This window comes from Acanthopagrus latus, chromosome 20 (genome assembly GCF_904848185.1).
Source record: "Acanthopagrus latus isolate v.2019 chromosome 20, fAcaLat1.1, whole genome shotgun sequence".
Classification (NCBI taxonomy): Eukaryota; Metazoa; Chordata; class Actinopteri; order Spariformes; family Sparidae; genus Acanthopagrus; species Acanthopagrus latus.
Genome location: NC_051058.1, coordinates 18,031,750 through 18,047,197, shown reverse-complemented (window position 1 = coordinate 18,047,197; position 15,448 = coordinate 18,031,750). Strand labels below are relative to the sequence as shown.

At 38.8% G+C, this 15,448-nt stretch overlaps 1 protein-coding gene across 1 annotated transcript; it reads right to left on the bottom strand.

Moving 5' to 3' along the window:
* Positions 1-3,044: 3,044 nt before the first annotated feature.
* Positions 3,045-13,793, bottom strand: LOC119010227 (5-hydroxytryptamine receptor 3A-like). The gene is made up of 10 exons (XM_037082201.1): positions 13,749-13,793; positions 10,828-10,987; positions 9,748-9,788; positions 9,538-9,647; positions 8,675-8,844; positions 6,880-7,040; positions 5,264-5,474; positions 4,988-5,158; positions 4,734-4,771; positions 3,045-3,621 (listed from the first exon to the last, which is right to left on the bottom strand). The coding sequence occupies exons 1-10, from the start codon at positions 13,791-13,793 to the stop codon at positions 3,397-3,399; spliced, it is 1,332 nt and encodes a 443-aa protein (XP_036938096.1). The 3' UTR covers positions 3,045-3,396.
* Positions 13,794-15,448: the final 1,655 nt, after the last annotated feature.

Below are 15,448 nucleotides of genomic sequence, written 5' to 3'. Positions count from 1 at the left end.
TGAGCCAAATCAAATCAATATCATTCCCTATCACTTCCATCACTTATTGAGTGTGCACTGGACCTTGTAAATCTCCTGCACTGGACTTAGTAAATTGCTGCTATTTCATGCTGCTGCTAAATTTACTATTTTTTTCACTTTATACCACTTGTCACTTTATTCAATCTTATTGTGTACTTTTTATTTTATTTTATGCTGCTCACTGTTGGATTGCATTAGGTGTACTTAGTAACTTGTTTATTTATTACTTTACCATTATTTATTACTTTTGTATTCCTTTCTCACTTTGTTTTACTACTGTTGCACGACAATTTCCCTCGGGATAAATAAAGTTTTCTTGAATCTTGAATCTTGAATCTTTATACCAGTTTTTATACCAGCACTTCTCTTTGTGTGACAGGGTTTTTTTTCCTGTGTGCCTTGAGACAACCAATCACAAGCACTAATAGATCTTGGCTCAAAAGAAAAGTGCTTACTTATTGGCTCACAGACAGTGATGAGATAAACTCTTTACATATTGATTTGATGGTATATTTGCCATAAATGAATAGCATCATCTTACAGGAGATTGTCCCCACCTGCTTTTAGACAGCCACAATCATCACTACAAAAATCAAACACACAGAGAGATTCTTCTATTCTATTCTTCTATTCTTCTTGGCTCTGGGGAGCAATTTATTACTTTCAGCTCATTGTGTTGGTTTTCTGGCAGCATCTTTACTGTTTCAGTTCACTTTCATCACTCTTACCAACACATACATCGACAAAAAAGACAGAATGTTTTTGTTTTTGTTTATTTCTGCTTTAGAAATATACATACATCTCTTCATAACTTCTTTAGAAGGATGCATTTTATGTATTTTAGAATATTATGTGTTTCAAGGGAATGTATCTACAGGGGAATGCCCAATTTCATATAATTGGATAATAAACAAGTGCTCCTTCAGGGACAATCAAACTGAAATGTGCTTTTACATATGTAGAACTAAAAGTTCCATAAATAAGTAGATAAATACACCATACAATAAGTAATTAAATGTGTCATTAATTTATCAAAATTGGAATTAAATACATGCATGTGTTATTAAATGTCATTAATTCATTAAAATACCAATTCATTTTATGTAAAAAAAAACAAAACATAATTATTTCACTATTTATTTAATTAATTATTTCATGGTCCTGTGTTGCAGCGCTTTACGAATTTATTTAATCTGACAAACTTGTCCATCAAAGGTGGTGGGCGGATCCTAATACCTGAATGGTTACCCTGCACATCAAGTCAAGGCAAATAGATTCCAGAGAATGGATTGATGCAATCAAAACTTTATTGGCAACCACTAAAAATCAAGTGGAAGGCTCGGTCTCCTGCTAGCCCCAATGTTGATACAGCGTGCTAGGTCCAGGACAAAATGTCAAAAGCTTGCCCTCACTAGAAAGTTCATGGGGATCCTCAATCAATGTAGCCGCCATGTTTTGAAAGAATTCTTCTTCTTCTTTCAATTTCAAGACATCAGACCAAAGCAATGGATTAGACTAAATTTGCTTTAACCCTGCCCACTGACGTTGATGGGCGAGTTTGACAGATAAAATACATTCATGAAGCACTGCAACACAGGGCCATGGTATGATTAATTAAATAGTGAAATAATTTTATATATTTTTACATGAATTGAATTGGTATTTCAACAAATTAATGACACATGTAATGACTTAATGACACATGTAATTAATTATCTAATGGTGTATGTATTTATTTAATTTTACTCCTCCATATTTACAAGCTCCAAAGTCTCCAATGAAATAAAATTTTATAAACTGTAGGGGTGAATAGGGACTTGGGTTTCAAGTGGTTCAGTTGAGATAATCGCTCTATGAAAACAAGGAGTCTGTGTCTGTCTATGTGTCTGTGTGTGTGCCTCAAATATCTCTGCAGATCAGGATCAGATTGACCTGGTCTGAGGAGGTCCGGATATGCAAGGACAACAATTGGAATCAGAATCTGCGGATGTTCGTGTGTAGCTAGCTGCTAGCTGCTAGCCCACCCCCTACAGCGCACCTCCTGAATGGATGGACGCGCCGCCGTGTCCAAAACCGGACTTTACGAAAAATAATGTCCGCAAGCAAAAAAACACATTCCTATTGGTGGAAAAAGGCAAAAGACAAAAGACAAATAGACAAAATTGTATGGCAAACCACATGATTTGGTTGCTGAGGAACAGGGGAAGTTGTGGGAGGGACGTCGGTGGAAGATTGACAGCAGCAATGACGTGACAGAGACAACGAGTTTTGAGAGTTGAGAGATTTGTGACTTAAAGTGTGTATAGTTAGTGCGTTGTAGTGTAGTGTGTTTAGTGTGTAGTGTAGTCGTTCATTTGTTTTGTGAGTCAAAACAATGAGGAGATGGCTGAATGTTGAGCAGGCAGGGAGGAGCTGAGGGAGGCCTGAGCCTGAGGCATTGTCTGCATTTAAATGTAAATAGTTACAAAAAACTTTGTATATTTCAAAAACTCAAATTTAGCAAACAATTTATATTTGTATTATATGTAATAAAAAATGGTTTGTTAAACATTTTTGTGGTTTTCACAGAAAAAAATTAACTTTTCCCTACTCGGATTTTTATGTTTTTTTGTGATTTTAGGTCCATAGTGTTCATGCAGTATGTCAAAATGAAAAAACAACTGTTCAGTCACACATGTGAGGTTGTGCTGAAAATAATAACACCAAACAATGCAAGGTAAATATAATGAAATATAATGGTAAAATCAAAAGCAGTAAAAAACGGCCAATTATATCCCTGACGTCCCACCTTCAAACACAGCCTCATTTGGCCATCCATGAGGAAGCTACTTAACCTCCCACTTGTCTACAGGAATACATACTTCCTACGGGCAATGCACTAGTATGAACAAACAAAAGAAAATCCACAGTTGACAAACTTGATGCAAGAAGCTTAGTTTATTGGTGGCTACAATGAAATGGGGAAACAAAGAAATCTCAAGAGGGGCCTAAACAGTCCAGAGTTTCTCCTTCTCTCACAAAATGGCATAAGCGTGATTGCCATGTAGAGCTTCTGATGGTCTGCTGTTTATTGCTTGTACTTAAGTAAATGTTGTCAATATTTTTTTAGGTTGGATAATAAGAATTGCCCATATTCCATGTTAAAGATACACTTATGTAGAATAACATGCATATTTCAACACCAAAACACCTGCATGCTCTTTTTACTTGTGTTTTTCAATGTCTGTGGAGGTGGATTTCTTGTACATAAGGGCTGTGATTAACAATATACTGCCTCAGGTTATATGAGTGCAATGGAATAGTACAACATGTGATTAATGTGACCCAGTGACCGTTTACAACTTCTGTTAAGTATCACTTAATTTTGTACTGTGATTATTCTGCACTCCACCTGTAAAACATGTTGACTAAAAACAGAGCTAATGTGATGATATAGAAGATGAAGAACCCTCTGTTGATTTTATTACAAACTCCCTTCCAGTAGCCAGAAGGTCTTGCTTCTTCAGTCCTGCTGTTCAGAAGCATTTTCACCAACTCCTTCAGCTCATATGACAGCTTTTCAAAGTCAGGGGACTCCTCCATCAGCTGACTGCTGCTTTCCTGAAAAAGTAGTTTAATAAACTTTGGTTAAAGTATGTGATTTTTGTAAATTCAGTTGCTACATTTGATATACCCATTTTTGTTTCAGTTGTAATGTTTGTGCTTGTTTCAAAGCCAGACTTCATATAAATGTTTTGATAAATGTGTGTGCTGTTTGCTGTGTGTTGTTTGCTGTTTGTTGTGTGCTTTGTGCTTTGGGTTTTGTGTTGTTTGCTGTTTGCTGCGTGCTTTGTGCTGTTTGCTCCATGCTTTGTGCTTTGAACTGTAAAAATCACATCCTAAGAGAGAACTGGACTGAGAGTAGACAGGAGGGAACATGTTTGAACACAGCTCAACAGTCAGTATGTTTACATGATTTGACTACTGTGTTAGTCCGACTTAATCCAGACTTTGAAGTCCATGCAAACGTGTTGGTCGAATTTCTCAAAATCGAACAAACACACCCAGCTAATGCAGAGTCAGTTTACTCTTACATGTATATGCCTCAGTCATTCTTAGTCAGTCGGCATTCTGCACATGCACCACAGTCCCCACTACATTTTGGTGGCAAATATCATATTTTCTACTCTGCTACATTTATTTGAGAACTTTTATTGGAAGTTACCTTGCAGATTGTATGCTGCATCAGAGTTAACTTAGCACATTTTAATTTACAATATAAAAAAACAACTATGAAACCCCACTGATTCTGATAATTAGGACAATGCTGAATATCAGACCCGATCAGATCCAGGACACCCATAGTATAAAGTATCTACTTACATGTAAATATAGGTATAATTTACTGTTACTTGTACTTCAGATACTATCATACATTACTTTTTTTGCCAGAAAATTTCTTTTGATACTTCATTACATTGAATATCAGATACTTTAAGACTCAGTACAACTCATGTTACAAAAGTAACATTTTTGCATGAAATATCTACTTTTATGACTTCTGGTAAGTTCTTCTTAATATCTGTCACTGAGTCTATTTTTATGGCGGCGTCAAAGTAATCTTTGATTCACTGTTTTTCAATCAGAACACAATGTCAACATTTTTTACATGGACTATCTCTGCAGGAGATGTAAGATTTAAAAAAGTGAAAAAAGTGAGACTTAACCCTGACCTCTTTGACCACCGGCAGCACTTCAGATGGTGTTTGACCTGAAGAAACATCACAGAGAGGCACAGTGAATACATTTATCAACTTTGAAAAAGATGTACACACAACATGGTTAGTGCATATTCAAAATAACACAAGTGCTTTGTATGAGACATTACATACGTGACTGTTTTCAAAGAAATGAACATCTGGAATAATTTATATGTTGCTTTGCAACTTCACCAGATGTGTGACTTTCCTATGGTCATGAATCTCACCTGTGTAATGAACTTTGATGCTGACGTCGCTCTCTTTATACCCAAAGTCCTCAATCACGCTTTGTTCTTTTCGTGCCACTTCTTTCATGTCTTTATGCAACAGAAACATCACCAAAACCGTCTCCAGGAGGCTGAGCATCATCATACCAAAAATCCCAATACAGTAGGATGCTAAAGGGGGAAGGCATCATCATTAATGTGGACAAATAACTACACAGTGTCAGAAAATCCCATGTAAAGTGCTGTCATATAAGACTCAAGAATGAGTTTCTTTACCTATGAGTGGAATCCTGTTTGAAGAAGAAGGCAGTATATCGTTCAGAATAAGCTGCATCACAGTGACGGCGAGCAGCACAGTGACCTTGAAGCTGAGCTTCTCGCCACTGCTGTCTGAGATCATGAAGGAGGCCAAGTCCAGACCCACAAAGAACAGGATGGGCAGTATGAAGTTGATGATGTAGAGGCCAGCTCTCCTCTTGATGGAGATCTGTGAAATGATGTTCAAGGGTCAGGTGGTTGACCTATACTCTACATCTGGCAAAGGCTGAACTAAAGCAACAGGTTTTACGAGTATAAAGCAGGGTGGGAGCAGGCGGGATCCAGCTAGTCTCTCCTAATTTGTCCACATCTACTGTGGTGCAAGTGATTCATGAAGGGGATCACCATTCTGGGGTAGAAGTTGGGAATGAACATAGGGTACTGCTGGTACTGATGTGCAAGAGGCATGAAAGCTGCCTCATGCTTTACACAGACACAGAAATCCTGGTCTGATGACAATATGCAACAAAGTCTTGCGCATATAAGAGCAAAAACACAAGCAACTATTCCAAACATCTAGAAAAAAATGCACAGAATGCTCATTGCTCAGCTCTCATTTCCCCATCCACCAGGGGAAGTTCTAGACCAGTTTTAATAGGGGCGCCAGGTTGGGGCTGGTGTTTTTGTTAGGGGGCACATACAACCAAAAAAGACAAATCCCTCATTCAGACAAGGAATAAATTGGACTTAAAACAGTGTTTCAACATTTTTCATTGGGTAGTAAACTGCTGAGACACTTTATTTCCGCCTTTCCCTTCAGAACAAAATCATTGCAAGAAATCTATCAATGTGTTATTAATGCAGACTCCCTGTAGGGGGGGCCACAGGGGGGTCCAGACTCAGAGTTACGGTGGCACTGGCACCTGTTGGCCCCCCTAGAACTGCCCCTGCCATCTACCTCATGTATGTTATGTAGGCTGGAGCCCACACAGAGTAAAGTGTACAAACATGAGTAAATGATTAAAAGTAACCATTAGCCCACTAATGGTTTTGCAAAAACAAGGGTGCATTCTTAAATCCAGAAATGGCTGTTCTGGAGTTCTATTTTTAGAGCGCTTCTGGCATCTGAACAGAGGTTATTTTTGGTCATATAGAAAATTAAGAAGAATGATATTTTACTGTACCAGTAAGAACAAACAATCCATAATTAAACTTAAAAAGAGAAAGGGGAAATTGAAAATGCAAATTTACAATGTAAAATGACCATTTGAAATTGTAAAGTGAGATTTTTAAAAAATGCTTGAATGCAAATGCTCGATTTGGAGGCTTGAACTGGTGAGATGAGGCCAAAAATAGAAATGGAAACAAGAATATAAGGAAAACATCAAGTGTGAAACTCAATGTGGGGAGTGGAAATCCCCTAAATAGCAAAATTGAAATTAGTTTTACGGTTTCATTTCAAGCCTGTCTTTAAAAAAAAATCAAGGGGAGATAATAAATGAATCAGTGCTTCCCTCTGAAATGTATTGACAGGATAAACCATATAAAGACTCACAAACTATTAATACTTAGATATGATTAGTTGGAAAATGTTTACTTTCCACCTGTGTGTGTTTGTGTACGGAAATACTCACAGTGTAAGTGATCACACTTTGGTTGAAGTCTAAGTAAGTGATGTTGTTTGTGTGAACCGTCAGGTTGACGAACAGCCACTCGAATTGGTTGTGCATCAACTTGCGAGTCTCCTCAACGATCTTTGAAGAGTTGAAATACTCAGTGAGCAGTATTTCCTTGTCTGAGGTGGGAGATGAAAAAAACAACTGACGTTTCGTTTCAGGTTAACAAAGAAGGACTGTATGATATGAGTGATCAGCTGACGAGAAACTGTCATAGTCGTTAAAGCACACATTCATTCAAACTCACTATGACTTTTATTGTGACGCACACTATATTGCCCAAATTATTCGCTCACCTGCCTTGACTCGCATTTTATCTTAAGCGACATCCCATCCTTAATCCATAGGGTTTAATATGACGTCGGTCCACCCTTTGCATAACATAACAGCTTCAACTCTTCTGGAAAGGCTTTCCATGGTTTAGGAGTGTGTTTTGGGGGAATTTTTGACCATTCTTCCAGAGGTGCATTTGTGAGGTCACACACTGATGTGGGACAGGAAGGCCTGGCTCTCAGCCTCCACTCTAATACATCTCAAAGGTGTTCTATTAGGTTGAGGTCAGGACTCTGTGCAGGCCAGTCAAGTTCATCCACACCAAACTCTCTCATGAATGTCTTTATGAATGACCTTGCTTTGCGCACTGGTCCACAGTCATGTTGGAACAGAAAGGGGCTATCCCCAAACTGTTCCCACAGATTTGGGAGCATGGAATCATGTAACTGTTCAACATCTCTTGGTATGCTGGAGCATTCAGAGTTCCTTTCACTGGAACTATGGGCCAAGCCCAGCTCCTGAAAAGCAACCCCACACCATAATCCCCGGTCCACCAAACTTTACACTTGGCACAATGCAGTCAGACTGTAGTACTGTAAGTAAGTACTGTTCTCCTGGCAACCTCCAAACCCAGACAAGTCCATCAGATTGCCAGATGGAGAAGCACAATTTGTCTCTCCAAAGAACATGTCTCCACTGCTCTAGAGTCCAGTGGTGGCGTGCTTTACACCACTGCATCGCACTTGATGATGTATGGCTTGGATGCAGCTGCTCGGCCATGGAAACCCCTTCCATGAAGCTCTCTACACACTGTTCTTGAGTTAATCTGAAGGCCACATGAAGTTTGGAGGTCTGTAGTGACTGACTCTGCAGAAAGCTGGCAACCACACTATGCGCCTCAGCATCTGCTGACCCTGCTCCGTCACTTTACACGGCCTAACACTTCGTGGTCGAGTTGCTGTCATTCCCAGTCACTTCCACTTTGTTATGATACCACTGACAGTTGTGTGTGGAATATTTAGGAACAAGGAAATTTCACAGGTGGCATCCTATCATAGTACCATGCTGGAATTCACTGAGCTCCTGAGAGCGACCCATTCTTTCACAAATGTTTGTAGAACAGTCTGCATGACATGATCTCGTGCATGACGTCATCAGTGATGAGCTCTTCAAAGGTTCAAATGTGACCAGGATGTTTTTCATTTTGCTGTAGGAAATTCAACTTCTAGTATGTGTTTATTTGTTGGTATCATGCATGTGTTTGGTGTATTTTACAAGACGAAGTGAGCAGTGGTTAGAAAATGGTGTAGTATGATGCAGTTTCAGATTCAGACCGCTTTAAAATCTGAGAAATCTGAGTTTGTTGAAAGTCTCCATTCTGTTTGAAAACGGGTTGTGATAACTCTGCATATTGTGTTTGTAAATTATTTTGTTACTTCCCCTCTGGGACATATGAAATTGTCAAATGCAACAGACTCACCATTGTGTACGACAGACTTGAAGGAGAGGTTGCAGGTCTGAATGTCGAAGGGGAATTTGTAAACGAGCATCCTGCAGGCGCTGACCAGCACCTGGTCATCCGTTATTTCAATTTCACCATTATTTCTGATGATGAGAAACGGGTTTGGAGGGGCTCTGTCCGTCTCTGACCTGTGTGAGACCACAGGGGTATACTTAAAATTTCACATAGTGTATTATACCATTAAACACTGGGAGTTACAAAGGTTTATGACATATATGTAACAACAATGTCTCTGGTTAAATACTGAATGTGTGAATGTAAAAAGGATAGCACCTGTAAACTTACTCCATGCAACATGATGTTAATAATTACAAAATTTTTATTTTCACTTGGATCATCAGGTCAAACTGTGTTCAAAATGTCACCATAGATGAACAGTTCCTAAGTCAATGTTCATATCCTAACATAAGATTGTGGCTGCAGCTGCTCTACTTCATATTGTTTGTACATCTCTGTGTTGTTTTCTGTCTTTATGATGTTTAATTCTGCTGTTCAACTGGCAGTTGTCTCAGTTTTCTTATTGTCTAAGTTATCTCTATTAAGCTATTGAGCTACACAGAAAAAAGGCAGATGCTCATGATCAAAACTAACTCAAACATGGATATAGTTTCTAAATGTTTTGTCCAAACTTGCCCAGCTCAGATATATTAGTTTGATCCTGATGAGTAATAACCGAAACATGTTTCAGTCCTGTTGCAAAACTCTCACATATTTTGGCATCTAGATGCTTCGGTTTCTGTGTCATTTCTTAATGATAACATGATGGTGAGTAACAGGTTACAGTTGTATGTGTCAGAACACGCACGTACATTCAAACTTACATCTCTTCAATAGTTACATCCGGCTTCCACAACAGTTCATTGGGGAGAGATATTCTGGTAATGTTGCAGAAATCATTAGGATCCCAAGAAAGGAATTCATTTTTCCACCACTGTGGATAAAAACAAGGAAAGAAATGCTTTTTAAAACAAATGCACTTTGAGTGAGAGTGGAAATGTATTCATGGCCTTATTCTTTCAGACACAACTCACCATATCAATCCAAACGTAAGGAACCCATTGCTGGTCCTTCTCTTTCTAAGAGCAAAGAAGTTGTTTAACTGACACAGTTTTAAACAGACACACCAGAATCACCAACATGAGTAATCAACAGAACTTCAGTTACACAAACCAAACCAAAAAGCACTCAGGGCACAAACCTCCACCAAGTAGCCCATATCTACGTTTGTTTGGGTGTTTTTATCAACTATTCTGCATTCTTAAACTGGATTTGGATCAGCTGTCAATGTCTGATGGCTGCCATGCTTTAAAAAGAATATCTGTCATGGTTTGGGCTGTTGGCTCTCTTAGTTAATTTCCTGTTTTATTTTTTGTGATATTCTGTTTTATGTCGTCTCTTGTTACTTGCAGTACAGTTCTGCAGCTCAGTGAATATCATTGCTGCGGGACTCTACTGCACTTGGTAATCGACTCGCAGGGCTTCCCCACAACAAGGAGGCTTCTCGTGTGGTGAGAAGAGCTAAAACTACGTAAGCTAGCGGTCCGCAAACTTTATCTCTCGGGGGGGTGGGGGGGTCGTACTCGATGTCAAGGTGTGTTAGACCATGGATTAAATTTACACCAGAATATCCCCTTAACACTTCCCTGTTCGCAATGTGTCTCAGCCTGCACGTCATACACTCATTACTTCAGTTTGTATTTAAGCCTGTGTTGTCCACTCACTCTTTGTCACGTCCATCCCTTGTCTCGAACGTGTCTGTAGTGTTCCTTGTGTTCCTGCAAGTCTTCCCCATGCTACTTTGGTTTGCTCCTTCCTGTTTTTTTTTTTGTTTGTTTGTTTTGGCCAGCTTATTAACGCTTGCTTTTGTTTTCTACCTGTCTGCCTTGAGTGTTTTCCATTTGGGTCCTACTTTTATAATCATGACAAAATCTGGTCTCCGGGAATATTAGGGGCTGAGTACAATCAGAGCCAGGCAGCTGACACCTCAAGTAAAATGTTTCATGTCCTGAATTCACAGCCGATACAATATGACTTTGATATCCTGTTATGTCACAGGACTATAGAGAAATTAAACTAATACAACCTATAATAAAGTTATTATAAGCAACCACTTACCACGTCTAGAATAGCATAGAGTAGCAAATCCAGTGTTACAATTGTTGGCTCTTTGTAGTTTTTAACAGGCCGGATCATGGTGAACTTCTCTTTGTTTTTGGTTAAGTTCAAGTACTGTAAAACATCCAGATAACTGCAGTTACGTTCATCGGATGTCTGAACATCTGCAGCAGAAACAAAGAGACACAAACACCAACAAATCAGGAATTGTGATGCCATTTGAAATTCTGAGCTCCTTCAACATGTTTGACTATCATCATCTCAGCTAGTTAGAGTTGTTATGTGCATCTACCGCCTCCAAACATCATAAATTGAAAGGCCATATATCTCTCTCCAATCACTACCTGCCATGGACAGATTAGAGATCCCCCAAGGTCCTGATGTGAACAGGGATCTCTCAAGATCTAGGTCACTGGTAATCAGAAGCTATTGGATGCACCTGTGATGTTTCTCCTACAGCTGGCTGTAATCAGTCAGCTGGGAGATTATATAAGGGGGTTGCAGTTCCTGTGCTTAGTTGGTTGTGTTTCTTCAGGGAATCAACACCATCAGTCTGCTTTGCATGTGTTTGAGATGTCTTTCTATTCTATGTATTTCTATTCTATTTCTATACAAAGTAATTCACCCTCGGTTTTTGGGTCCATTGTTGTTTGTTCATCTGTCATTTTGATTTGTACAATGCTTCGTTCATTTCAGGTTTTGTTTTCTGGGGAAATGTACATATTTTGCCTGAAATAATATCCCATGGGGTCCACCGAAAGGGTGTGACTTCCACTTTCTCTGTTAATTTATCTAGTGCTTCGGTTTATGTATTTATATGAAAATGTTTCAAATGTTAGCATGCTAGCCCATTTAACAAAGATGGACATGGTGAATATTGCTTGGCATTCCTGTCAGTTTCTGTGTGTTTATCTTTCTCTTGTTTCTTGATGATGATGATGATGATTCATATCAAGCCAGCTAACAAATAAGCGGTTTTATGGTTGTGGTCACACAGAAGATTCATCTCTGATATAACACGCATGTTGGTCAGCAGCACCCTGTGTCTGAAACCAAATTCACTTCAAGCCATCAAGAAAAGCTTTTAACAGAAGTTCTCTTATCATAATACATGATGTATACCGAGGCTGCTTTAGTTTATTAGTTCATGAGGCACTACATGGCCTTTCACCAGGCTTCATCCCACAAATGCTTTTAGATTGTTAGTCAGGAGGGCCCATCAAATCCTCCAGCTCCTCTAAGCACAACAGAAACGTTGATCTGAGAGGAGCTGGAAATGTTTATACCAAAATTAACTAAAGACCTTTTATGGTTTGAATGTTGATATTTATTTTTGGTGTGCACTAGTCTCTAAATTCTCTAAAGTCACTTGTAAAGCACTTCGATTAGTTTGAAAGGTGGTATATGAATAAAGTTTGATTTAAAAATATACACATGCGGCAGAAACCAACTGTAGTTTTTAATATATTTTAAATAGACTGGGCCCAAAGGGAAGAATAATTGAGAAAAACTTTAACTCCATGTTGTATGATAAGGTAGTAGACTGTTGTAACATTTCACCTCCCAAATATCTTTCAATTTTTAAATCCAGTCCAGAAAAGCATTAAAAAAACAAAAACAAAACAATGTTGCATTTGGGCTCTTAAAAATTTTGGGGACCTGTCTGCCTGTGGTTCACTGAACTGGTTCAAAGTGGGATTTGACAGTTCATAGTACATTAATCTGATATTCTGTGATCTAAATCCAGTCGTACTAACTCTAACAGGTCTGTTAATTCAAGCTTGTTATAGGCATTACTGTGCATTTGAACACAACAGCAACCTGTTCCTGTGTCAGTCTGCAAATATATTGATGTTAAGCTTTTCCTTTTTTTCAAAATGACTGGAGATTTGTTATATTCTTATTTAACTGTTGCTCAGAGGTGTCTGTACTTATTTTTGCAAACCCTTCATTTAAATAACATGGAGATGAGAAAAGCATGTTTTACAATCCAACACCAGTTCATTCTTTGTTGTTTGTTAGGGTGAAGTTGTAATTTAGGACCCAAAATGCAGACCAAACATAGGAGGCAGGAAATTGGGGAAACAAAAGGTGAGCTTTTATTTTTTAAAAAGTTGAGATATACAAAAAACCAGGAGAACAAACGAAAATGCATCCAAAGACCAAAAATAAAGTAGTAAATAAAACAGCTAAACAAAGTGCATCAGACAAGCAGGTTCAAATCAACATAGAACCAGAAGCTAAAATAATAAACATACAATACGGGACATAGGAGGAAACACAGTCTTCAAGGAGGATATCATAAATCAAAACAGACAAGGCAAGGAGTGCAGGGAGAATGAAGACTAAATATACAGATGCTAACAAGAGTATCAGGAACAGGTGAAGAGAGTGGGGAGGGAAGAGGACAGGTTAGGTAATGAAGGGAAACACAGAGGGGAAAGCACAGAGGAAAACAACATGGAGGACACACTGAAAAGACAAAAGAGACACAAAAAGGGCATGAATTCAAAACACAAGACAGAACAAGAAGACAAAGAATCTCGAACCATGACAGTTGTTGCCATAAAATCATACGGAGAAGCATTTCTAATATTGTGTCCACCATGTCTTGATCGGTAGGCATAATATCAGAAACCTCCAACATATAGACATGAACTACAATATTCTCCAAAACTGAGCATCATAAGCTTCATGAAGGCTGGATTTATTACAGCATTCTTATATTTGACTGCATTAGTTTTAGCGACCATGCCAAATGGAAACTGAGTGGACACATGGTTAGAAGATGATAATAATGAAAGCCCATTTCACATTTAATCCCTAATGGTATCTAAAAACAACAGCCTCGAATCTAAAATAAAGCTGTTCATAGTGAGGTTTGTGAATTATCCAGAGCTGTGAGGACGAGAGAAACCTCACCTGTGAGGAGGAGTAGGAAGAAGAAGCCGGCAGGAATCATGAGTGCAGGACCAGCAAAAATCCAGTCAGTAAGAGGTTTGTACAGCAAATGTGCATCGCTGTCCACTCTGCACTGAAATACAATCCAACACTGGAAGAGGGTTGGGCAAACTCAGTGACCAATCTTTGTTTTTTTTCTTGTTTTATCTCCTTAATCTAGGAAGTGATTTCTAACCACATGTAGCTGTACTCCAGAGAGCACTTCGGAATGTGGTATGCGGAAAAGATTTAATGGCCGAGTTTTCTGCTGTGTGAGTGGATTTTCCAACCAAGACGGTTTTTAACAGTAGCGGCTGGCTACTCAGAAATGTCTTAGTCCATCTGTTGTTACTGTTCCTCCCCTCCTCGCATCAAGCACACTGGTTCCAACCGTCATGAATTCATAATTATTATCAATACTTTTAAATAAATCAACAGCTGGCCAATGTTGTTTCTATCAAATGTTTCTATCAAATGTTAGCTGCTAAATTCATGCGGGACTATCTTGAGCAGTAGATTGATCAACACTGGACACTCAAGTGAGTATTTCTAGCAGCAGAATGTTGTATGTCAGTTCAAAGCAACATAAATGAAAGCGTATGTGTTTAAAGGCCCAGATGCAAAACAATTTCAAGACAATCTAAAAGATTAGAAAGGTACAGTTTGTCATAACTGAATTAAAATGTCATCTAATTTTGTCATAAACAAAAAAGTTAAAGGAGAGTGTGTTCGTCTGTGAGCTACTCGGATGAATATGTCTTACATCATAGTTGTTTTTATTGTTTGTTCCAGCAGATGTCTAAACTGGTGTTTAAAGAAGAGGAGCCTGGACCAGAAGGACCATCAGCCACAACACATAAGAGAAACAGGAGGAACTCTGGACCAGTCAGGATGGAGAGCAGTTTCATCAGGTCCCCATTCACTGCTGTCACTAAGAAGAGTTGGGATGAACAGAAACCTCAGTCTTCACAACTTCATCGATGCCAAACTGATGATAACAGTGAGGCAGAGCCTTCAGCCAGCAGACAACAACTGAACGAGACGACTGTGGAGGATCTGAACCTGCAAGGAACCTCGATCCAGATCGTCACACAGGAGAGAAACCATCTGGTTGTGATGACTGTGGAATGAGATTTAGCCTTCAGAGTAATTTCGAGAAGGCTAAATTCCAGATTCTCAAATTCTTGTCAGCTAGCAATAGAAACGATCTTGACTAGCGACATCATGAACTTCATTATTCCTGTATGGCCACTGCACTCTTTTGCACTTGCAGCTAGAATTTATCATCATTCTCTCCATATATATTATCCAGTAAACAGTACACATACAATGCATTCTGTTTCTGCAGTGCCAGGGTTTACACAACAAGAAAAAGGAAATGCCAAAAACTTTTCACTTCTTTGTTACCCTGTGTCCAGAATGGATGAAGCAAAGTACAGAAAGAAACCACAACAAAATCTGTAAAACTTGTCAAACCTCCCGTTTTCCCAGTAGACTCCCAGTTTTCATTGCCCCCCTCCAGGTTTCCTCCTGCAGTCAAATTTGGCATGTGGCCCACGGGCTGCTAGTTTAACAGGTCTGCTGTACACCCACGACTGCTATTATGTTTGTAATGTACTCCTGAATAGATCAATAGATTAATATTGAAGAAAACTTAAAAACATGATGATTTTCATC